General features: G+C 41.7%; 1 protein-coding gene across 3 annotated transcripts in view; it reads left to right on the top strand.

The window, feature by feature from the left end:
- Positions 1–23,517, top strand: part of cadm2a (cell adhesion molecule 2a) — a 200,807-nt gene extending 177,290 nt beyond the window's left edge. For 2 of the 3 annotated variants that reach the window (XM_058087403.2, XM_058087401.2), the window contains 6 exons: positions 4,270–4,431; positions 4,512–4,602; positions 5,200–5,378; positions 9,162–9,275; positions 20,802–20,924; positions 21,676–23,517. In XM_058087403.2, coding sequence (XP_057943386.2) covers positions 4,270–4,431; positions 4,512–4,602; positions 5,200–5,378; positions 9,162–9,275; positions 20,802–20,924; positions 21,676–21,794 — 788 coding nt within the window. In that variant the 3' untranslated portion in view covers positions 21,795–23,517. The remainder of the gene's footprint in view (positions 1–4,269; positions 4,432–4,511; positions 4,603–5,199; positions 5,379–9,161; positions 9,276–20,801; positions 20,925–21,675) is intronic. The other variant, XM_058087404.2, reaches the window with a different exon arrangement.
- The last annotated feature ends 225 nt before the right edge of the window (positions 23,518–23,742 follow it).

The following is a 23,742-nucleotide window of genomic DNA, read 5'->3' as shown; positions in this document are numbered from 1 at the left end:
CATATAGACAAACAACCATTCACACTCACATTCATACCTATGGACAATTTGGAGTCGCCAATTAACCTAGCATGTTTTTAGAAAACCGGAGTACCCGGAAAAAACCCACACATGCACGGGGAGAACATGCAAACTCTACACAGAGATGGCTGAGGTTGGAATTGAACCCTGGTCTCCTAGCAGTGAGGTCTGCGCACTAACCACTCATCCGCCGTGCAGCCCCTCTTCCATTCAGTTGAAGAAATAGTATTACCGCTAATGCTTGTCTCTATGCATCCACACAAACATGTAGCTATGTATGCAAAATGCATGCTGCTGGCAGTGTTTGTGTTTGCGACCCTGACAACAGACTGACACTATGTCCGAAGAACTGGGGATGAGACTGCGGAACGCTTGGTCTCAGCCCATTAGGATCAACACAGTGGAGGTGGACAACCTGTCAAGGTGCTGACACCCACCTCACCCACGGGTCTCTTCATGAAGATACTTCTCTGCACTGAATGTTTGGGGAGTCGTGTCAGAGAGGACATTGTGATGTACCTCTGCCAGGTGCTGATAGAACTTTCCTAACATTTAAGAATGTTCTCTCGGTCACACGTCTATGAAGAACACAGTCAATTATATGCAGTAAGACCTTTTGGGGGACATTGCACAACAGCCACAGGAAGTGAAGCATATTGTGAGATGTGGGGGTAGAATGGCAAATCATTGTCATGCCAGGCTAGGTTATTTTTGCTTGCATTCCCTGTCAGGTTTAGTCACTATAGACTTTTATGTATACTCACTGGACACTTCATTAGGTACTGCCTGATCTGATATAAAAACTGGCATGAAAAAGCGTAAGACCGATGCTGTTCTTTAAGTTTATTAGACGTAAAATCCATTTTTCATCTCCAACCAAAAAGTAATCACTCCTGCCAAGCTTTAGCCAGAGGATTTAAACATGTATATTTACACAATTGCTACAATTAAATAATGTATTTAAAAAGTACAAATGTATTACCATGGTAAATTTACCATGTAAATTAGGCCATTTAAAATTAGCCTTTGCATAAGTGTGTAACAAACCAAACAGATTTGTCCTCCAATTTGTTTTTCCTTGCTAATTCCGCATCCCATTCAATATGGGTCTCAAGTAACAGCCTCATAGCGCATACTGGGTTTCAGGGTAATTATCACAAATACTGCTGCACGGTTCAGGAGAGATTCTCAAAAAAAAAAAAACGCAATTAAGAAACGGGAACGCATGCAATAAACACAAGTTTCTGCAGGGTTTACTTAAGTGCTATTTATGTTTGCAACAGCACATTGCTGAGATGATAATGCAGCGGCTAAACCTCTACTTTTATGGCACAATCTTTCAAATCAAGTATTTTTATTAGTGCAAAATCCAAAGAGCATGAGTTATTTCTGTTTTACAGTACATAACACCCACCCCTCTCTAAGATGCTATTAGGGAATGTGTATTTATTTACCAGTGGCACGTTAGTCCCCTTGGGTACCTGATGTCAGGAACACCACTCATTTTGTTATTTAATCAATATCACTGTCACAGATTTATGTAGAGGATTATTTTGTTTTATTGGAGCAAAAAATAGAATAAAATGGAATAAAATCAATATAAATCACATCCCCATTCATTGTTTTAAGCAATAAAAGATCGTAAGTGGTGATTTTCATCATATTCCATATGCATTCAGTACATGTAGCATGATAACCAATGTTAAATAAAACTAAAATAAAGTCAAACTACTCACCCTTTGAAGACGTCTGATGAACAGGAGTGTCTGCAGAGCAATACTGTCACCTAGTGGCATTTAAAGGTATTGTGGAGAGCTAATGATATGCTAGTAGATGTTGTGTAATGCAAGGTTCTCAATCTGAGACCAACTGGACATTTTGTCGATGGTCATGACCCACTTTAAAAGATTTTTTTATTTATGTAATATTATGTCATGTCTTTGCCATATTTATAAATGCAAAGTCAATTTCAGAGCATATTATTGAGGAAAATGAGAAAGAACATGATAACAGCTAGCATAAAAATGAATGCAGGGGGGCGTGGTGAACTGTCAGAGGGGGCGTGCAAGGCAGGGAGTACTTTCAGTGTTAATGCAGACCTGCCAACATGTACAAATGTATCATACTCAACATGCAATTTGACTCTTGAACAGTTTCAAGTTCAGTCTGTACGGTACTGATTAATAAATTATATTAGTTTCTCAATAGTATTTGAAATCGGTATATTATTAATATATAGAGAGTATATGGGTGCACGGCTGGCCGAGTGGTTAGCGCGCAGGCCTCACAGCTAGGAGACCCGAGTTCAATTCCACCCTCGGCCATTTCTGTGTGGAGTTTGCATGTTCTCCCTGTGCATGCGTGGGTTTTCTCCGGGTACTCCGGTTTCCTCCCACATTCCAAAAACATGCTAGGTTAATTGGTGACTCCAAATTGTCCATAGGTATGAATGTGAGTGTGAATGGTTGTTTGTCTATATTTGCCATGTGATTGGCTGGCGACCGGTCCAGGGTGTACAGCCGGGATAGGCTCCAGCACCCCCCACGACCCTCGTGAGGATAAGCGGTGGAAAATGAATGAATGAGACTATAATAAGTAAATAAAATGTCCAGGGTGTCTGCTGTGATAGGCTCCAGCATACCCGATGTCATCATGAATTCAATTTAGTGTTCTGTATTTGGTAATGGTAATATGATAAAGGTATAATACACCTTGAACATGGACACAAATTACACTGGAACACATTACATAACCCAATTTAAAGTTCTTCCAAAAAGGCTTTTTTTGTCCAAAAAGGAGTAGACAGAAGCAAAGCTTATTTAATCCTTTCCCTTTATCCATTTCACCTCATTTGCTCAACTCCTGTATTCCAAATGTCTCTTGACTATTGTAAGAATGCATTGAAAGGAATATACAATCGACTTAATGATTGTCATAAATTGATAATAGCTGATGAAATGTCTGCCGGAGACACAGTTTGATAATAAGTGAGTATATATAATGCACTGTAGTCATCAAGGCTGTCTTCTTTGCCATCACTGGTACCCATGAGTGCCAAGAAAAAGTGGTTACACTTTTGGTGGCTTTTGTGCAACATCTGCGATCAACTTCTGCACTGCCTGCTTTGGTGAAACCGTGTTATTTTACTGGTGTGCTTTTATTTTGAAAACATGACTTTACCAGCTACAGGATGCGTGCCCCTGATGTTGCCGCCCGTAGACAGGAAGCTGTTCTCCAGCAGTGTCAGAGTGGGGAACTATTTAAGCAGGAGGCATGTTTCCCCCCCCAAAAAGGTTACACTTTTATTGCCTTGCGAGATCAGCCTTTTACTAATTATGTGACTTTTCTTGCCCTCCTGCATGCCTTTTTTTTCTCCTCCATCTCCTCCAGGTTCTTTTTTTTTTTTTAGATGTCATGCATCCATGTCTCCTTTCCGTCTCCTGCTTGGATAGTTGCCGCAAACGCTGCAGAGCTGTCAATCATTCACCACAAGGGGGAGGCGGGCTCATTGGCTCAAGTATGGGGAAACGACGGAACAGATATTTGATTGACAGGACGGAACTAAGAGAGAGAGGTTGTTTGGATGCTTTGGAAATGCAGCAGATGAGCACACAGCAGGGAGGCGTTAGGGGAGGAAAAAAAACAGTCTCTTTAGGAGATATAAACAAAAGGTGGCCTGCTCGAGGGAGGCAAACCTACCTTGACTTTGCTAAGAATACGCAAATAGGGCACAGTTACAAAGGAGAACAACACACCAAGGAGACAATAATTATGGTAATATACACGCAGGAGACAGCCTTGTTAAATAGGACGCCTTCTCTTGTTGTATGTTTTGGCTCACTCCAGCATTGCTGATCATGTATAAGAAGTGCGGTGGTCCATCGTTGTCCAAAAGGCTCCATACGGAGACACAGAATGGTGCTGTATTCAAAGAAACTTGGAATTTGTGGAATTTTACCTATGCAAAAATAGTATTAATTGATGTTTGTATTGTTTATGTGAAGAAAGATGCTTGTCTAACAATCTATTCTTTCAGTGTGATATAATTATTATTGCATTCACATCTTATCCCAAAGCAGCTCAGTTTGACTTAATCTAATTAAAACGGGGCTATAATCTCCTCTCCTTAGATAATCTATCAATGCCCTGCAGTGTTTTTTCAGATCTGTGCGGTGCGATAAAGATGCACCTATAGGCGTCCACCGTACCTCAGTGCTGCCATCTCTGACCAGATTTTCCTCGCCACAGGCGCCAAGGTGGTGAACGCCAGCGGGAAGACTTTCACCGTGCGGAGCTCACTGCAGCTGCGCGTGGACAGGAACGACGACGGTGTGCCATACACTTGCAGAGTGGACCACGAGGCGCTGGAGCAGGCGCCGCAGCAAGCCACTGAAGTCTTGGAGGTCCACTGTGAGTGTTGACATATACACATTAGAACAGATATAGAAGAAATCCGTTTTTTTCACTATAAATGTCTGTGTTTGACTTAGATGCTCCTCAAGTGAAGATAGTCCCCTCTGTTGGTGTCCCCCAGGAGGGTCAATACTTAAAGCTGGAGTGTATGTCCCGAGGAAACCCATCGTAAGTCACTCATGCTTCATTATATTTGATAATGTACTTACAGGCCAAAATTAAAGGATTAAAAAGTATTTTTTCACTGCAGCTCCATCTTCTGGATCTGGTGCACCCCTGCTCATATTGTACCCCAATGAGTTTGTCCATCCTCACCTTTATCTGGATCTGTTACAACATTAGAAGGTCTTTAGTATCACTCCAAAGTTTGTCACTAGTGGAAAAAAGTCATAACTTTTCAATGCTAGTGTACTTTACCCCTTTTTTGCAAAGTTGTGTAGCGAGGGAAGGTATGAAAATGTCTGAATTATTGAATCAACTAACAGGAACGGAAAACATCACCTCTTCACGATTCACGCTCGGTGGAAGTATGAATGTTCAGTTTTGATTGACAGTGTCTGCAAGGTATTCATTCAACAATATCTTTATTATTGTTGTTGCAGTTTGCAGTGGTGCAGAACTGCAGCATATTGAGAAATACTTCCAAACAACACAACATCTCTCTGACAGTGTCAATCAAATCTGAGCGTTATTATCATACAGCTTTTTTTTCATACGGAATACGGTGCAGGTGAACCTGATGAAGTGTCTTCTCTGTATGTCCAGCCCGGATCCAGTGATGTGGACCAAAGATGGAGTGGAACTTTCCGACCTTGGCAGGGTGATGGTGGAGGGACGCGAGCTGACCTTTACGTTGCTGAACAAGACGGACAACGGCACCTACCGCTGTGAAGCCAGCAACCACCTCGGGACCAGCAGTGCTGAATACGTACTCTACGTGTATGGTGAGTCCAGACCAGAAAGGCTTGCATGGCTGATTCTGCATCCAGCATTAGACGAAGAATCTGTATATGGACACCATGGAGCTACGATGTTCCGATCAGGATTTTATGCTGTCGATACCAATCCCGATAATCCACGAGTGAAATCGACCGATACCAATACCGATCACATACTGTACATGCGGCCTAAATGTTCAAATGTACTACTGGCTATATTAGGGGTCACCCACTTTTTTTCTTGTGAAAGATACTTTTACAAAATGAAAATGGCCAAGAGCTACATTTACTTTCCTAGTTTATTTCAAGCCAAACAAAGCCAGTATGTTTGTTTTACCAGAACATGAACAAAATACTGGTATCCAAAACTCACCTTTTGTATTTTGCAATGCATTTATTTCTAGTTTTCTCACATTATTCACTAAAAACCTGAATGAAAAGTAGGTTTATCCACCTCCGATGGGTCCCTCCAGCTAGATCTGCTGCCTTCTGAAGCGGAGAGTAGGAGATACAATATCAGTGTGCAGTTCAAGCTCAGCCCAAACATACATCATCCGGAATCTGACGCAGCCCTGCACACAACAAAAGTTCCTCCTGCACTAAAAGTGCTACATAGTGTCGGTATGCTCCCTAATCCATACTGAGGCGGTACTCATCCCCAAATTTTGGCTACACTCACAAGTACAGCGGGTTGGGACCGGGGCCTGAAGGATGATCACATTGTGACCCTCAAACTGACCACACCCTGCCAGGTGTTGCCGCACCAATCTAAAGCTTTTTAAATCACCTTCCTGGTGAGACATTTTTGAGGTACCTTTTACAGGGTGCGACACTCTCACAAAGACAGGAAGTCATACACACAGCAGACATGCTTGTTTTGAATGCTACAGCAGGGGCGGAGCTAATCGGCGGGGAGGGGATCTGAATTTTAAAGCAAGTATCGGCCGATATCGATACCGATCAGCCGATCGATCGGAGCACCAAATTGAAGCATGTAAATAATGTGCAAAAATTAAATAGAAATAAAACAAGCCCCAAACTGAACTGCAACTGTTTACAGATAACAACCGCCCCCCACCCCCACCACCCACCCCCGCTATGCATGCATATCAGCGCTGTGAGTGATTAGTGGTAGCATCGCTCACAGGGCCTCAGGTGGCACTAATACCACCAACGTCTTTCTTCAAATAAACCTGCGCCCCAGGTCCTCCTCATGCATGACGGTGAAGCAAGGATGTGTGGAATTCTGTGCTGTAATGTCAGTGATATCACCACAAAATCATACCGAGTAACGCCAGAGGAAAAGGATGAAGTGAATTAGTGTCCGCAGAAACGGATAGCTCGCCGTCCCACTTTTTCCTGTGTCTCCTCGGCCTTTCCTCTCGGAATTAAGTCGCTTTTCTTTTTCTTTTAGGAGCTTAGTGAGCGTATAACAAAGAAGAGCGAGAATTTCCCTAAGTAGAACGATAAATATTGCTTTATTATTACTCCACACACCTAGTGGCGTGTTTTTATTTTGCAATAAGGACAATATTCAATATGCCATGGCCGACTAATAGTGATATCTCATATGGTCTTTAATGCCCGTGGTGATAAGAAGTAATAAGCTGCAGTGAAGTTGTTGAAGGAAACAACCAAGGTTGGAGTCTTCAGCAGGTCGTCGTCAGGGCCACAGCTACATGGATATAATGGAAATGTTTTGTTTGATTCTGTTTATCTCGTTTGGGTGAAGAAAATCATGTACTTTTCACATTATGATTGATGAATAGGATACCTCACTTCGATGTGCCGCCTTATTGAGCCTTCTGATTGACTGATTTACATAATGACTTCCAACTCCAGCCTTCATAAGTTTGATTGTGTGATAAAGGAGCTCCTTCACATGAGAATATAGTCGGAAATGTGCAAAATGTAAAGTGTTATCATTGGGGAAAAAAATGACTTTGAAAAAGCATGCAATAGTATGCCCTTACTCTAACACCCTAACTACATTGAAATTATACCATGGAAAATATGTCAATGCCCTTCATCTTGTATGATTTATTTATCAAGGATTTTTCAATGATTATCAGTGAGGAGCAAATGAACAGTAAATAAAAATAGTTAACTAAATGAAATAAATTGCATTATTGTGTTTTTAATTAATTCATTATTATTAATAATATTATTAAACTGTTTATTTGTATTAAATCGGTTTCATTGTACATTTTTTTCAAGATATTCATATTTTTAAACACTGAAATTGAAATAATTCCAGTTGAAAAAATAGAATGCTTTTTGTGATTTTGTACTAAATGGTAGTATTGTGTTGTATTTTATTATATTTGGTCTAGAATGCAAATTAGCATAGTGCAAAAGATGGTAATTTTGTGCAAACTTACTTGCATTAACTAAAAAGGACTACTTTATACGCATATGTACATATGCATAATTATTATTTTATGTCATAGTACTTTTTTGTATGTAATCTTGCTGCAGCATGCAATGCAATGCAATGCTCTGTAGCAATAAATTTACTACAGGGGTGGGAACCTCGCGCCTGTCCATATTAGTTTACCAATTCATTATTCCATGTCATATCTTGGAGCCAAACATTCCTTAAAATGCCATCCAAATATACCAACAAGAATAACCAATGCCCTTAATGAAAGTAATGTTATTAAAGGGACAAATCCACTACCACAGAAAAGGCAATTGGGGCTCGAGTGGGTCAAAGAGTACAATAGAGATTTATGACTTGTTCCTCTGAAAATGGCACTTGCTCTATTCCCAGCATGCATTAGTGATTAGCACACCTTTTAGCCTTTTACAATTGCTGCCATAATTCTTGGAAAATACCTTTTTAATGGCTCCTCTGCAGCGAGGAGACATTTTCGCTCACTTTCTCTCACTGCTTAGTGATTTTCGCCCAGGCTGAAAAGTCACGGAGGCACCCAGGACGCAATGCCTTGTAGCACCGCCAATTAAAAAGCCCCCAGCTCGCCATAAAAATCAGAGTGACACAAACAAGGTGGCGGTGTAACCTCATTAACTTTGTCAAACAACGCTTCACTGCCAATCCCTTTGTCCCATTAATATTTTACCACTACCTTGGATAAAACCCCACGAGGAATATCTTGTAGCCATGACTCTAGAACCGTGTCTTTTATGCTTTTTCTGTTTAGTTTGTTAGTTTAAATCTGACTGGTAAGTACAAGATGAAATCCACCATCATCGCCCCCAGCAAACAACACAGTTTTTGTATGTATCTTTTCTATGCATTGTATGTATTAAACACTTTATTTTGTAGGGATGGGCATTGGATAAAATTTGCTTGATCGGTCAATTGGCAAAACCAAATTATTTGAGATGTTTAGTGCATTTTACATTTATTTATATTGATGTATTAGTTATATACTGTACATTATATTATATCAACTTCCGATGTCAATATCATGTTGGTCTGAAAAGTAATTACAAATTGACTCACCGGTGCCTCTGCTGGTTGCAACCAAGTAATGCCTCATTGCTTCAATATGCAGAAAAATCAGCACTGTCCCAAATACAAGACGACTCCCTTTTGAAAATAATTTTTTACACACATCTTTTTCAGACTGTTTTGTAGGCAAAAAAGATTTTATATTCAGGGTAATTTAACAATCAGTGCCCATCCCTATCATTTTTGCTTGTTTTTGGCATTTTACTTTTCCCATTTCATATCATGCTTTTCTTATTGCTCCCCACTTTCAATTCATTTTTCAGTTTTACATTGTTTTTCTTGTGTATGTATCTGTCTGTCCCCTCCACCAGAAGCCCCCACCACCTCGCCTCCATCCACTACACCCCACTTTCATCCCATCCCCCCAGACTCCACCGCTCTAGTCGGCACCCATGCCTCAGACCCCACAGTAACCGGAAACGGAGGTACGGTATGACCACATTCACCCTCCCCACCTTCACACGCTTAACACGCTTAGTCTTCAGCCTAATAATATGTGCTTCACTTCACTCACTCACTCACTCCTCGCTGTCAAGATGAAATAGTTCATCATCTAAAGAATTTTTGGAGTCTGTCATTGTATTCAGTGCGAGTGCCGCTGTTTAAGTCTATTGTGCCCTTGATATTCCTAAGACTTGAGTACCGTCGTGCCCGGAAAGCTCAAAGAAGTAAATGTCATGTCCACTTGCAAATGTCTGTCCCCTGGAGATGACTCATCATGACACTCAATGCTGTGTTCCAGCAATCCAGGAATCACGCGCACACTTAAATCAGCTCTTTAACTCCGTCAAAGTTTTGGACTGGGGTTGATGATACTCTGTTATACAGCATTAAACTGGATGAATGATGAATGGGTTTTTGTCTATAATTAGGATTTGACTATTATTTATTAGAGATACTTGGAGTCGCAATGGAGCTATCATTCCAACAGAGGTTTGTGACACGCAGAGTGATCATTTATGGATTTATTGTCCGTCATCAACAATATCTAATAGCTTCCTCTGAATGTTCTGAGCTCCTGTTTTGATTTCAGTGTTGTATTGAGAAAATGAATTGTGAACCTGGAGGTCTTTATGGCTGTAGCTCAACTTCCCACAGAAGACGCCTTGTCGATGGACAGCGAACTAGTTGGTGCTTGACAGCGCCTCAGCTGGTTGCAGCAAGTACTGCACTCCATTTTGCCCTAACTGCTTCTAAAAATGATTAATCATTCATTCATTTTCTGTACCGATTATCCTCACAAGGGTTGCAGGCTTGCTGGAGCCTATCCCAGCTGTCTTCGGGCAAGAGGTGGGATACACCCTGGACTGGTCGCCAGCCAATCATAATCACAAATCCATGCACACTTGGGGAGAACATGCAAACTCCACACAAAAGTATGGAATTGAACCCAGGTCTCGTAGCTGTGTGGCCTGTACAATAACCACTCATACAGCGTGCAGCCAATGATTAATCGAATCAAGGGCAGTACATTGTGATTCCTAATTTTCCCCTCTTGTTCAACTTGGGCTTTTAAACCAACAACATTTTCACATTTTTATTCATTCATTTTCTACCGCTTATGCTCACAAGTGTCTGGGTGCTGGAGCCTATCCCAGCTGTCTCCGGGTGAGAGGCGCGGTATACCCTGGATTGGTCGCCAGCCAATCACAGGGCACATATAGACAAACAACCATTCACACTCACATTCATACCTATGGATAATTTGGAGTCTCTAATTAACCTAGCATGTTTTGCACATGCACAGGGAGAACATGCAAACTCCACACAGAGATGACCGAGGGTGGAATCGAACACAGGTCACCTAGCTGTGAGGCAAGCAAGCTACACTTGTCCGGCGCGCAGCTCCTCTACATTGCAATTAACTGTTTTGCTATATCATGTCATTCAATGCAAAAGAAAAGACAAAATAAAAAGAATTGATAATACACCCGACATTAACTGAAATGATTGGTATATGCTTAGATGTTTTGTTAGCTACTAAATTATTATGAAACCTTAAAGACCTCGGTAGTAGTTTCCTCGGTACTGTAATTCACTGATGTGCCCTAACCACCACCATGTAATTCAGTGTGAAGAGGAAGGTCATGGTCATGTCATGTATTGGTATATTTCTTTAATCCTCTCCAGGGCTGACAACATCATATTTTAGTTAACAATGTTCTAGCTGTCCCCTGTGGGAAGAGCTCTTCCAAGAAAGGAGTTTGAAAAAAAGTCACTAGCGTCTATCATGGTGGCAACCCAAAGAGCACAGAGATGCCAAAAAGATGTTATCATCACAAAAGAACGACTCACCCGCACTGGGGATATTGTCGAGTGATACAAGGAACAATTGAAGGACTTTTGTTGAACCCTTCAACATAATGGAGCAGGATTTGGCATGGCTTAACACGTCCTTCAACAGCAGGTCATCTCGGTGTTGGAGTAATAAGGCAGCGAGATGTTTCCGGATATTGGGAACTTTGTGATTATTGGTGGCTGGCACTGAGGCACTCAAGGACTAATAGATGAAGGTTCCTGGTATTATTTTTCAAAACGACAACAAAGGGTAACAAAGGTATTACATTTCTAATTGTCTAACGGCAAAGCGATTGGGAATATTACATATTCATCATAATTTAATTGAGTTGCAGAAAGTCTTTTTGACATTGGAAGATCAAACAAATATGATACATACTGATGGTAGATCGATGCAGTGATACCTTGGGTTTTGTTACTAATTTCTTGTAAAAGGCCGGACGAAATGCAAAACGTATGAAAACCAGGTTAATTTTCCCATACAAAATAATGCAAATCCAATTAATCTGTTCCTGGCACCCAAAAATATCAACAAAAAATGCTTTTTACAGAGAATAACTATAGTTTTACATGCAGACAACCGCTTATCCTTACAACGGTTGCAGGGGTGCTGGAGCCTATCCCAGCTGTACACCCTGGACTGGTCACCAGCCTATCACAGGGCACATATAGACAAACAACCATTCACACTCACATTCATACCTATGGACAATTTGGAGTCACCAATTAACCTAGCATGTTTTTGGAATGTGGGAGGAAATCCACGCATGCACAGGGAATTGAACTCGGGTCTCCTAGCTGTGAGGTCTGCGCACTAACCAATTGGCGACCGTGCAGTGGATTTTGTTATTAATTAATTGTAAAAGGTCGGACGAAATGCAAAAGGTATGAAAACCAGGTTAATTTTGCCATGGGAAATAATGCAAATCCAATTAATCTGTTCCAAACACCCAAAAATACCAACAAAAAATGCATTATTATAGAGAATAAAGAGAATAAACTTTTACATGCAGACAACAATGTGAAATAATTATAATGACTTCCAGTACATCCTGGCAAGATCAAATTCAATAGTGTTTATTCCCTTCTTCATCAAATTGCTGGTAATCACAACTTTCTTTGGCCCCATGGTAGGTTATTTAGCAGCCAGGGTATTTTGCTTGGCCACTCGGTTTTGCAGAACGATACAGGACAAGGAAAACATACTAGTTTGTTATCTGCGGTATATACAGAAACAATATTCGAGCTACATTTTTGGACAAAAATCAGATCATACGAAAACTATAGATGGACGGAGATGGAGAGACTGATGGACGAAGTACTGTTGGACAGATTGACTGACAGACTGTCCGGCGGATTGACAGATGGATGGGTGCACACACAGATGGACAGTCATGTAGAAGGTATGATTGGTGAATAGCCTGTAGATGTATAGATGGATGGATAGAAGGATGGAGGGATACACGGGTAAAAGGACTGTTTTGATGAAGAGACAGACTGAGAGAAAGATGGAACAATGGATTGTTGGGCGGAGAGCTGGACAGAAGGATACAAAGAATGATTGTCAGGCAGATACTGTAGCTATGCATACTGTATGGACAGATAGAAGGATAGACGGTTAGCTAGAGGGACGGAGGGTGGATTGACGGACTGATGGAAGACAGACAGACAGATTTATGGACGGTGGAAGCAGGAACCGACAGATGCCCTCAGAGAAATACATGATTAAAAAAGTATGATGCAAAACAATAGTCCCAGAAGGTTTACCCGTTCGTTCAAAAGCCTAAAAGTAGCAAATTTAATAAAAGTTGAACAAAAAAACGACCACTGTTTGGTCAAATGTTTTGATTCTGTCTCAGGGGCCTCCCTGCGATAACGCTGACACAGCGCCATGTCTGCAATGGTAACACAAGACGTCAGCAAATTTGATTGACATATCAATTTAAATCTAACGTGCTGTGTTAAGCAATATGCAGAATAGCTCTGCAGACCCCCTACCAATTCTCAACGTTGAAATAACGACTTTCTTTTCTCGTTTCTTAAATCTTTTCTTTCAATTTTGCTTATTCTCCTCTTTCCCGCTTACATCTGTCTGTTGGATGACAGGCTTCCACACAATGGCGGATCTTCCTCATCGTCGTCTGATGTCTGTTTGTGTTGCGCTGAGACGCAAGAGGAGCTGAGTTTCTCCGAGTATATCTTGAGGGAATCTGGATATCAGACTCCTTCACAACGTCCCCAGTCGCAGCATGCTACGCTATCTGCTTTCATGTGTCTTCTTGATTTATTACTAGCTCTTTTCACAGACTCCAGATGAAAGCAAACAAGCATAGAGCTCTTCCAGCCCCATGACGTTTTGTCTTTTTAATAAACTTGTCCGCCCGTGCCGAGGAAACACGCTAGGTTCAACATTGGAGCTCGTAACGCGGAAAATTAGCATATCATACACCTGATGAGCTCTTTCATCCATTCTTTCCCTCACTTTTTCACACTATACTTCTTACCGTTTATAATCAACCCACTAAGGCACCGTGATGAAATGTTGGTGGTGGCATGAGTAAACTTAACTTGTTACCTCAGCTCATTTGATAAATCTATTACGATAATCAGGTGATTCCATGGAGAATGTTGGTGCCAGGCACTTATACAGTGGTTTATAGATATAAATATGACCAGGTTTTGAATACTATTTCAATTAACACGAGGCGTGAAACATTGTGGGAAGACTGGAATAATTGAGTACCACTTCATACAACAACAGGGCGGCACGGTGGACGAGTGGTTAGCGCGCAGACCTCACAACTAGGAAACCAGTGTTCAATTCCACCCCCAGTCATCTCTGCATGTTCTCCCGGGTTTTCTCCGGGTACTCCGGTTTTCTCCCACATTCCAAAAACATGCTAGGTTAATTGGCGACTTCAAATTGTCCATAGGTATGAATGTGAGTGTGAATGGTTGTTTGTCTATATGTGCCCTGTGATTGGCTGGCCACCAGTCCAGGGTGTACCCCGCCTCTCGGCCGAAGACAAATGGGATAGGCTCCAGCAACTCCCGCGACCCTCGTGAGGAAAAGCGGTAGAAAATGAATGAATGCATACAACAATCGCTATGGCAAAATGCTGAAGAAATGCTCCTTCTGTTTGAGGATGCCCCACAGGTACTTAATTGGGTTCAAGTCTGGATACATGGCTACTCCATCAGCTTCAGCTTTCTCAGCAAGGCGCTTGTCATCTTGGAGATGTGTTTTGGGCTCCTTATCCTGTTACAAAACTGCCTCGCAGCCCAGTTTCCCAAGGGACGGGATCATGCTTGACTTCACAGTGTCACGGTACACGTTGCAATTAATGTTAGCATCAATGAACCACACCTCCCCAGTGCCGGCAGCACTTGTGCAGCCCCAGACCATGATGTTGTCAGACACTATTATCTTGGTACTCTGCTATTGAGACAAAATGTCTGTTTGTGCTCATTTTAATTCATTAATTCATTCATTTTGTACCGCTTATCCTCACGAGGGTCGCTGGGCGTGCTGGAGCCTATCCCAGCTGTCTTCGGGCGAGAGGCGGGGTACACCCTGGACTGGTGGCCAGCCAATCACCGGGCACATATAGACAAACAACCATTCACACAGAGATGGCCGAGGGTGGAATTGAACTCGGGTCTCCTAGCTGTGAGGCATGTGCGCTAACCACTCGATCACCGTGCAGCCCCAGTCATTTTACATTTACATCTATGTATACTTCTATCCAAGCTGTAGACTCACTGCTCTGAAAGTTCAATTTCAATAGCATCCTAGTAGCCTTTTATACTTGCACGGAGACATTTATTAAAGCTTGCAGGCTTATTAGCTAATACATATTTGATAATGCAGACCTGATAGTTCTGTATAATTAGTTCCATTATGTCTACTGACAGCCGTTGACCTCTGGGGTGTACGGCAGGAGAAAAGATAAAGATTCCTAATCTATGTTGTGTGATGCCAGACTGAAGCCTGTAGTGTTGCCTTTGATTCACTGTATTGAGTAAGTGTTGGAGCCGGCACCCGCTCAGCCATAATGGCAATAATATGTCTTCCGCTAAGCACCAAAGGTCTGTGCAATGTCATCAAAGTGTACATAAACACATCCTTTCTCATGCCAATTCTTTTTCATGGCTTCGCTAATTATCCATGACCTTGCGAAAGTGAATTTATTTGAAATATATGCTATTCATTCTTCATCATCAGTATTCCTTTTACCAAGCAATGTTGCCCAATACCGGTGCTGAGAGCAGGGCATGCCTCAGAAGACAGCAATTATTCATGGCCCCGTGTTCTCAGCCTGCGGAAGAGCAGAAATAATAAAATAAAGCACACATCCAGTGTCTTGCACACTTCAGGTTATCGTCCCTTACCTCCATTAGCTTGCCTCTGAAATAAATGGTAGATAAATAAAATTTAAAAAAACAATGCACAGCCAACTAAATTGTCCAAAACTGATACAAGAATGCAGGTTGCTACCTGATATGTGATGTAACTCCACAGAGTCCATCCATAAAAGTCATGTTTACACCACATGCTCTCACACTAAACAAGCAAAGCCATATTCAGCCTTCCTCTTGAAGTTACTAGCAGTCACATACACAGAAAACCAGTTTTGAGGTTTAAAAAAATAAAGTTAAATCACAATAGGGTCTTTGCACGAGGAGATCTTTCACCTCAAGCACACGTGTGTTCAGGATGCAATGTTGATGGTCTCAAGAGTTGGAACAACTGCCGGTTTATTAAGCAGCATCCCTTTGGGGTCTGTTCCTTGAGGGTTTATGCTGTCTGCATTTAAAGACGATGACTCTTTTTCCCTGTAATGAAATATTCATGATGCTCGCTCTTCATTGGGAAATCTACCTTGTAAAATGCCGGGTTAAAAAGGTTAAAAAGTTCTGAAAATGAGGCAAGGTAAGCCATAACAAAAGCCAAAGGACAAAGGATTTCATATCGCAAAAATATTTTGCAGCACATTCAACCCAAATTATATTTGCTTTTTCTTTGACCTTGATATATTTTTGTTACGTAGAGTATTATGTTATACTAATGGAAAAGAGGACCGCAGAACCATAAATAGAACTTACTACAACAGAATATTTAATTAATTAATAGTTAAATGTCAGCTACATACATCATGGATCTTCACAGGGTGAGTATTTTGACTTTATTTTAGCTTTGTTATACAGTGTTGTTTCAACTTGAAATATAATATACAACTTTTCTACTCCAATTGGGCTACTGTAACCAGGCCTTGTGGATTTCTATACTGTTTATCTTCACAAGTGTCACGGGGGTACTGGAGCCTATCCCAGCTGTTTTGTGGCGAGAGGCGGGGTACACCCTGTACTGGTCGTCAGCCAATCACAGGGCACATATCGACAAACAACCATTCACACTCACATTCATACCTATGGACAATTTGGAGTCGCCAATTAACCTAGCAACCGAGAACATGCAAACTCCACACAGGTGGAACTTGGGTCTCCTAGCTGTGAGGCCTGCGTGCTAACCACTCGTCCACCGTGCAGCTTGCTATCAACTTGATGCTGTGTTGATCCTCATCGAAGAAACATATTGCTTATATTCGGGGAGTAAAGATTTATACTTGGCAACAGGCGAGTCAGAGCTTTTCTTCTGGTCACTCACACACATACCTGGAGCGACGCAGCTGTAAAAAAGTTGAACTAAATTGAGTTGAGCTAAATACTGTATGCTCGGGTGAATATGGTATGCTTACATTACACGCCCACCCTGCAATTATAATTGTTTCGCCAGCCAATCACAGGGCACATATAGACAAACAACCATTCACACTCACATTCATACCTATGGACAATTTGGAGTCGCCAATTAACCTAGCATGTTTTTGGAATGTGGGAGGAAACCGGAGTACCTGGAAAAAACCCACGCATGCACGGGGAGAACATGCAAACTCCACACAGAGATGGCCGAGGAGTAGGCACATTTTTCCTTTAAAATTGTCATCAAATTTCAAATTGTACGACCTCAGAGGCGTTGGACTTTAGAGGGTCCGCTGTTTGTTTTTGTTTCCTTACTTTGAACATGAAGGACAAAAAGTGCACAGTGTACTCTAGCGGGTCTTTGTGTTCAATCAGCTTTAAACGGTAGGAGAAACCTGTTGTGAAAACTCAATAAGTGAAAGGACAATTTTCATTCCTTGGAGGGATTTCTAACAGCTTTATTCCATTGCTATCGATCTAACGTTAGCGAGGACTTAGGACGTGCAATGAGCAAAAATAAAATTTTCTCTCGTGGCCGCTGCTCAGTTGCTTTAAACCAGAAGGGTTATGTTCCAGACTCGGCATCCGCATGGATGAGGGCAAAGGGGGTAAGATATTGAAGAGCGACGACAATCTTCTGTCCATTTCCTCCCCCGCATGACGCCGATCTGCACAGGACGAATTAAAACATAATGCAAAGGTCTTAGCGCTTATTGCTGAGCCAGCTTATTGATGAGCTGTCACATTAACTGGCTTTGGGGAAGAAATATGGCAACAATTTGAAAGTAAGTGTAGAACAGGGACGGAGAAATCATTAGATCTCCAGGCGCAGGCGATGAATTACATGTAATAGCCTATCTATTCATTTCAGCTCAGCGGTAGAGGACACACATGGACACATGGGAAGGTCTGCTTTTCAAAGGGTTTGAGATGTCCCTCTGAGATCGGTGTGGGGTTTTTTTCTTTCACTCCTTCAGTACCAACCAGCCCGCTCACGCAATTATTATAATTGTGAAAATTTTCACAGAAGCAGCAGCAATAAGTTGTTCTTCTTTTGTCTGTTTTTTTGTGGAGGTTATCGACTCTGCGGAGCACAGAGCCGCTCTGATAGATTGATTCTTGTATTGGGCTTAATGAATTCATATGATTAATGATCTTACTTTGATTATAACTTCATTTTCATTGTGAGAGCAGGACAGGAGGGAGGATACTTGAATATTCAAGAGAGCGTCGGGCAACCATGTGAGGGGCTTTATTGAATGATTAGCAGAAGTAATTTGTTTTCTGAATCTAATTAATCCTCTCAGAGCCGCAAAGCAAGAATCTACAAGGACACCACAAAAAAACACCACCAAAAAAAAGCCCTGCATGTGTGTGTCTGTTGCCTGGTTTCGATGTGTTGCGTTTGTCTGTCTATCGGGGAGTCCTCCATTTTGGTATTAGAAGTCAGCATGAGATCAAGTCCCATCAAAAGTTGAGCCTAATTGACTTATTAAACATGTGTATGGGAACCCCTTTTTCCCCCCAACATGCACCTTCAACATTTAATCACAAATCGTAGCATGGGCAAGGGGCCATGTTATAATCTACCAATAACAATATAAATGTACTGTATACACAGATATGCCTGTATATCGCTTGTTTGGCGGGTCATGCTCGAACCCCGAAGGAGGGCAGCATGTATGTACGATACCACCATCAAATGAGGGTTTAAGTTGAAACACTTTTGGCCAAGTCAGTGACCATGAACTTCTTTGATTTATTCAACAAGGCCTGTGGACAAAGAGAGCGTTATAAATATTGGAAGAGGAGTTTGCTCTGCTATACTGTAATATTAAATCACACAGAGAAACTGTGTGGCCATATTAAAACGTAATGTGTTACTGGGGCTGTGAACAAGCATACATTCTATTTTTTATTTATTTTTTTTTTTAGTCAAACTAACAATTCCAGTTGTATGTGATTGATACCACTTAAAGGAAAACTGCCTGTGTCCAGAACCCTGATGTTTCCTGTTACTAGACTCTGGTTAGCAATGGGTGTCCAACAGTGTCCTTTATATGTTAGAGCAAATATGGACAATTTCAATATGTAAAAGCATGTATTTTGTGTGCAATATTCCCAGTAGCTTCATGTTTTATATGCATTAAGGGGTGTGAATGTATGGCCTCTCTGTGGTGCCACAATGAGGTACAGAGACACCACCATGGGGGGGGACATCGCTCCTGTCTTTGCTCCACTGACCATGCAGAACGGCGGCACAGTGAAACCCTGCTAAGCGCCTGTGGTGTGTATGTGTGTGTCATTGCGGCGGGCGTTTGTTTGTCCGCTGGGAGGCAGTGAAGTGTGAAGGCCTGGTCACTCACACCATGGAGGCTTATGGAGCGCACGCAAGCCAGCTGTTCAATTTGGCCACACGGGAGAAGAAATAGGAACAGAGAAGCGGCGGGCATGTATGACTAAATTGCGTCTGGGTATTTTTAATAACGTCATTTGATCCACATGCCACTGTCAAAAAATGATTATATTTTTTTAGGAAACAATTATAATTGCAGGGTGGCCGTGTAATGTAAGCATACCATATTCACCCGAGCATACAGTATGTATTTGGCAACTTTTTTGCAGCTGCATCGCTCCAGGTGCGAGTGTGTGAGTGACCAGAAGAAAAGATCTGACACATACGTATAAATCTGTACTCCTGGAATATAAGCAATATGTTTCTTCGATTAGGATCAGCACAGTATATTTCTAGGTATCAAGTTCATAGCCGGCTGCACGGTGATTGAGTGGTTAGCATGCAGGCCTCACAGCTAGGAGACCCGAGTTCCACCTGTGTGGAGTTGGCATGTTCTCAGTTGCTAAGTTTATTGGCAACTCCAAATTGTCCATAGGTATGAATGTGAGTGTGAATGGTTGTTTGTCTATATGTGCCCTGGGATTGGCTGGCGACCAGTCCAGGGTGTACCCCGCCTCTCACCCGAAGACAGCTGGGATAGGCTCCAGTACCCCCCGCTACCCTAGAAAATGAATGAATGAATGTTATTTGCAGGGTAGCCGTGTAATGTAAGCATACCATATTCACCCGGGCATACAGTAAGTATTTGACAACTGGCCCCACGTATCTGTGTGAGTGACCAGAAGAAAAGCTCTGACTCGCCTGGTGCCTGTTTCTTCAATTAGGCTCAACACAGTATGTTTATAGGCATCAAGTTCATAGCAGAACTCAACATGTACATATTTATTAGCTGATATTGAATTTCCCTTCATAGGAGTGCAAAATAAAGGAAAACTGAATGAATACACAAAGTTTGGAAACTGCCTGCTTTGGCTAAAAATGGTCTAAAATGTCCTCTGTTTTTCTGACAATGCCATGAACCCTTGTTGCACTCACAGTCGGAATAATGCTTAGAATTCCACTTTAACGGACTGGCGTGAATAATACCAGCTGTTGGGCATACTCATACTGCTTTTTGTTACGTCCCCCTGCAGCGTGGACCCTCTCAACGTGCGAGCAGAGTCATAATTACCTTGAACGGCTACATTGTGGAAAATCAATGATACCATTTTTTTAATAGATTTTTGCATGAAGATCATTTACAATTCCAATTCAATAACAATCACCCTTATCAAAACAGGAACAATGTACAGTAGTTTTATAGATTTTTTATTGAGTGTGCAAGGATTTGTTGGTCTAGCCTGGTTTGCATGTTGGGCTGCCTGAACTATTTAATGTTCCTTTTTTGCCTGTCTTTTACTTTCATTTTAAATTCCCCGCTGGTGCTGTTGGTGGTGGCATATGAAAAGAAAAGAGCACATTAGAACCATCGTTATAAAATTGGGGATGCATTGTTCTGGTTTTCAGTCTTTCTTTTCTTCTTCTGCCTCCACAGATCCCAATGCTTTGGGCCACCACGGCACAGACCATGCCTTGATCGGAGGAGTGGTGGCAGTGGTGGTCTTCGTCACCTTGTGTTTAATCATAGTACTGGGAAGATACCTGGCCAGGCATAAAGGTAAAAATCCCACAGTGGACCAGCCGGCCACCATCTCTCAAGTCTCACTGACCTTCCCGGATCACATCCGCCTATTGTCCCATTAGACATTCCCAGTGCTCTCCCAATCCCCAGGTGGCAGGGGAATGATATGCAGTATCTGCTGTGAAGGACAAAAAGAAAGAAAAGACCAGGGCAGGACTGAATCCCCGAAGGCCAGTGGGGACTCGCTATTGAAATCCCAAAGTGCAAGGACAACAATCAGCGCCTCTTTTTAAAATACCTTTTATATGTTTTCAGTTTTTATTTTGGAAAATGCTTTGTATTTTCCAAATATAGACTTGTGTGCGAACATATTTTTGTGCCAATGTATATTTAATCGCCAGTTAAATAGATTAAAATGAGATAAATATATAAATATAAAGATAAATATGGTAAATAATTCAAATGTGTAATGTATTAAATGGTCTTAGAGAGGCTAGCAACAATTTACATTAATGTTGTTGTTATGATAGGCTATACTGTACATTCAATAATGTGAGTAGCTAAACTTTGCCAAATTGCTATCATTAGTAGACAACAAACATAAACAATGCACTTGCATGTGTTGCACAAGGCTACTTTACATACTCAAAGATGGCATATTCGAATGTTCGGTGCCTCTTTTTCCATATGATGAAGCCTGTTACAAAATGACAGAAGAAATTGTGTGGAAAATAGTGTTTTTTTCACATGAATTTTTTTCGTTTAAAAAAAATGTGTTTCTCCACAGGGACGTATTTGACAAACGAGGCCAAAGGCGCAGACGACGCACCTGACGCCGACACGGCCATCATCAACGCCGAGGGCAACCACGCGCACGCCGAGGAAAAGAAGGAGTACTTCATCTAGACTGTAGAGGGCGCCACCCTTGTCATCTCTGTCCTCTGTGTCTTTTTCCTCTCCAACCTGCAACGAGGCGGCGCACAGGCAGAGAGGATCATCCCACAGTGTTTGCCCTCTTATTTTGGCATCTGTGTCACACTTCCTTGTTTTTGTTTTGTTTTGGCAGCCAGTTTGTTTTTTGTTTTTTTTTGCAGGCATCGCTGCTGAAGTTGACAACATTTTTGCCCTCTGTAAATCTACCATGACTGCTCACACCTTTAAAGGTTCCAACCAGACACCCGAATACACCACCACCACCACCCATCCCCACTCCCTTTGGCTCACACACGCCCACACAATCACATATCTCACATCAACACGGTGCCTAAAAATACAGACGCCATTGAACTTGTCAATGCCTTCATGTATCAGTCAGTAGCAATGTAAATGCTTTTGTAGATGGTCACCCTGGATGGACCATCACTTCACTGCTTAGCTCACAGCATTGTGTCTTTGTTCTTATTTGAATGATGGATCTGTGTTATTTACGCCTTATACATATCTACCACACTGAATAATGGTACTTCTTATACCATCCACTCCCCCTCCTTCTTGAAATAGACTTGTAATTAAACCGTGGAGCTATGTAAGATAAGAGGAAGGCTTTGTGTGACACTCGTGTAGCAAGCTTGGTCACATGTGAGGTATGTCAGAAAAGTTCCAGGACTGTGGATGCTGATCATATTCTCTCCGATGTGAGGGGTTGAGTTCTTGCCACAGGGCCGGACCATCGACCAGCATGTCTACAAAGAGACCCTGGGGCATTGGATGGTTCAGTGTGTGCCCTGACCATCCGACAGTCCCTAACCGTGAAGAACATCGCCATGCTGGAGCAACCTCCCTACTCACCCAACTCACTCTGTGTGATTTTGATGTCTTTGTGGGTCGTACGTTAGAATCCAGCGAGATTGCAGTACTTCGAACCGGGGAACTTGGTTTGTAGTTTGCATTAGAAATACATCTTTTGTGGCACCAGTCCTGGACCTTCCCTGACACACCTCATTAGTGTATAGTTAGAAAAGTTGAGGTGTCGTGTGCTACTGTTTAGAGCTGAGAATACACACCAAAAATATATCGAATGATGCTAGATGAGACGTTTCATCCGTGGAGAAGAATAGAAAAGCATTTTCTAAATCTGCTATACCGATCTACTTTTTATGTGTATATTATTCTTGCACTGGCCCGTCTAAGCGTTCCTCTTACAACAGTTTGTTTTCCATACGATGGCTTCAGGTCCAGTAGATGTATAAATTGTATTAAAGTTAGTACATTCATTTATGTCATAATGGAAAAACAAATCCCCTGAAATGTTAAATTAGGGACTATGTGTCGAAAAAGAGTGCATTAGTTACATGTACAGGGATTTTGTGATAAATGCATTTTCTTTCTGTAAATTGTTTTGATGTATGCTTCAAAGAGCGGGTGTATAGTTTGTATTGGCCCAAATGAACCAATCATGCTCACATTCTATAGAACAGGTGGAAGAAGTTTGCGCTTGTGTGTTCAAATGTGACTATTAACGTCAGGGAGTTCATACAGGTCATTACACCTGGACTCCCTGCACCCGTATGAAGTCTGGGTGAAGTTCATACAGGGTCAGTGACCTGTGTGAACATTTTGGCAGAGTTCATGTTGGTGCTGCACCTGCATGAACCACATCCACATTGGTCACTGTACCTACATATATTAAAATATACAGTGAAGAAAATAAGTATTTGAACACCCTGCTATTTTGCTATTTCTCCCACTTAGAAATCATGGAGGGGTCTTAAATTTTCATCGTAGGTGCATGTCCACTGTGAGAGAGATAAACTAAAAAGAAAAATCCAGAAATCACAATGCATGATTTTTTAACAATTTATTTGTGTGATACAGCTGCAAATAAGTATTTGAACACCTGTGTATCATCTAGAAT

Source organism: Doryrhamphus excisus, linkage group LG21, assembly GCF_037039965.1.
Source record: "Doryrhamphus excisus strain RoL-2023G ecotype Guam linkage group LG21, RoL_Dexc_Guam_v1.1, whole genome shotgun sequence".
In the NCBI taxonomy this organism is placed as follows: domain Eukaryota; kingdom Metazoa; phylum Chordata; class Actinopteri; order Syngnathiformes; family Syngnathidae; genus Doryrhamphus; species Doryrhamphus excisus.
The sequence above is the reverse complement of the archived record's forward strand: the minus strand, read 5'-3'. Positions and strand labels throughout refer to the sequence as shown.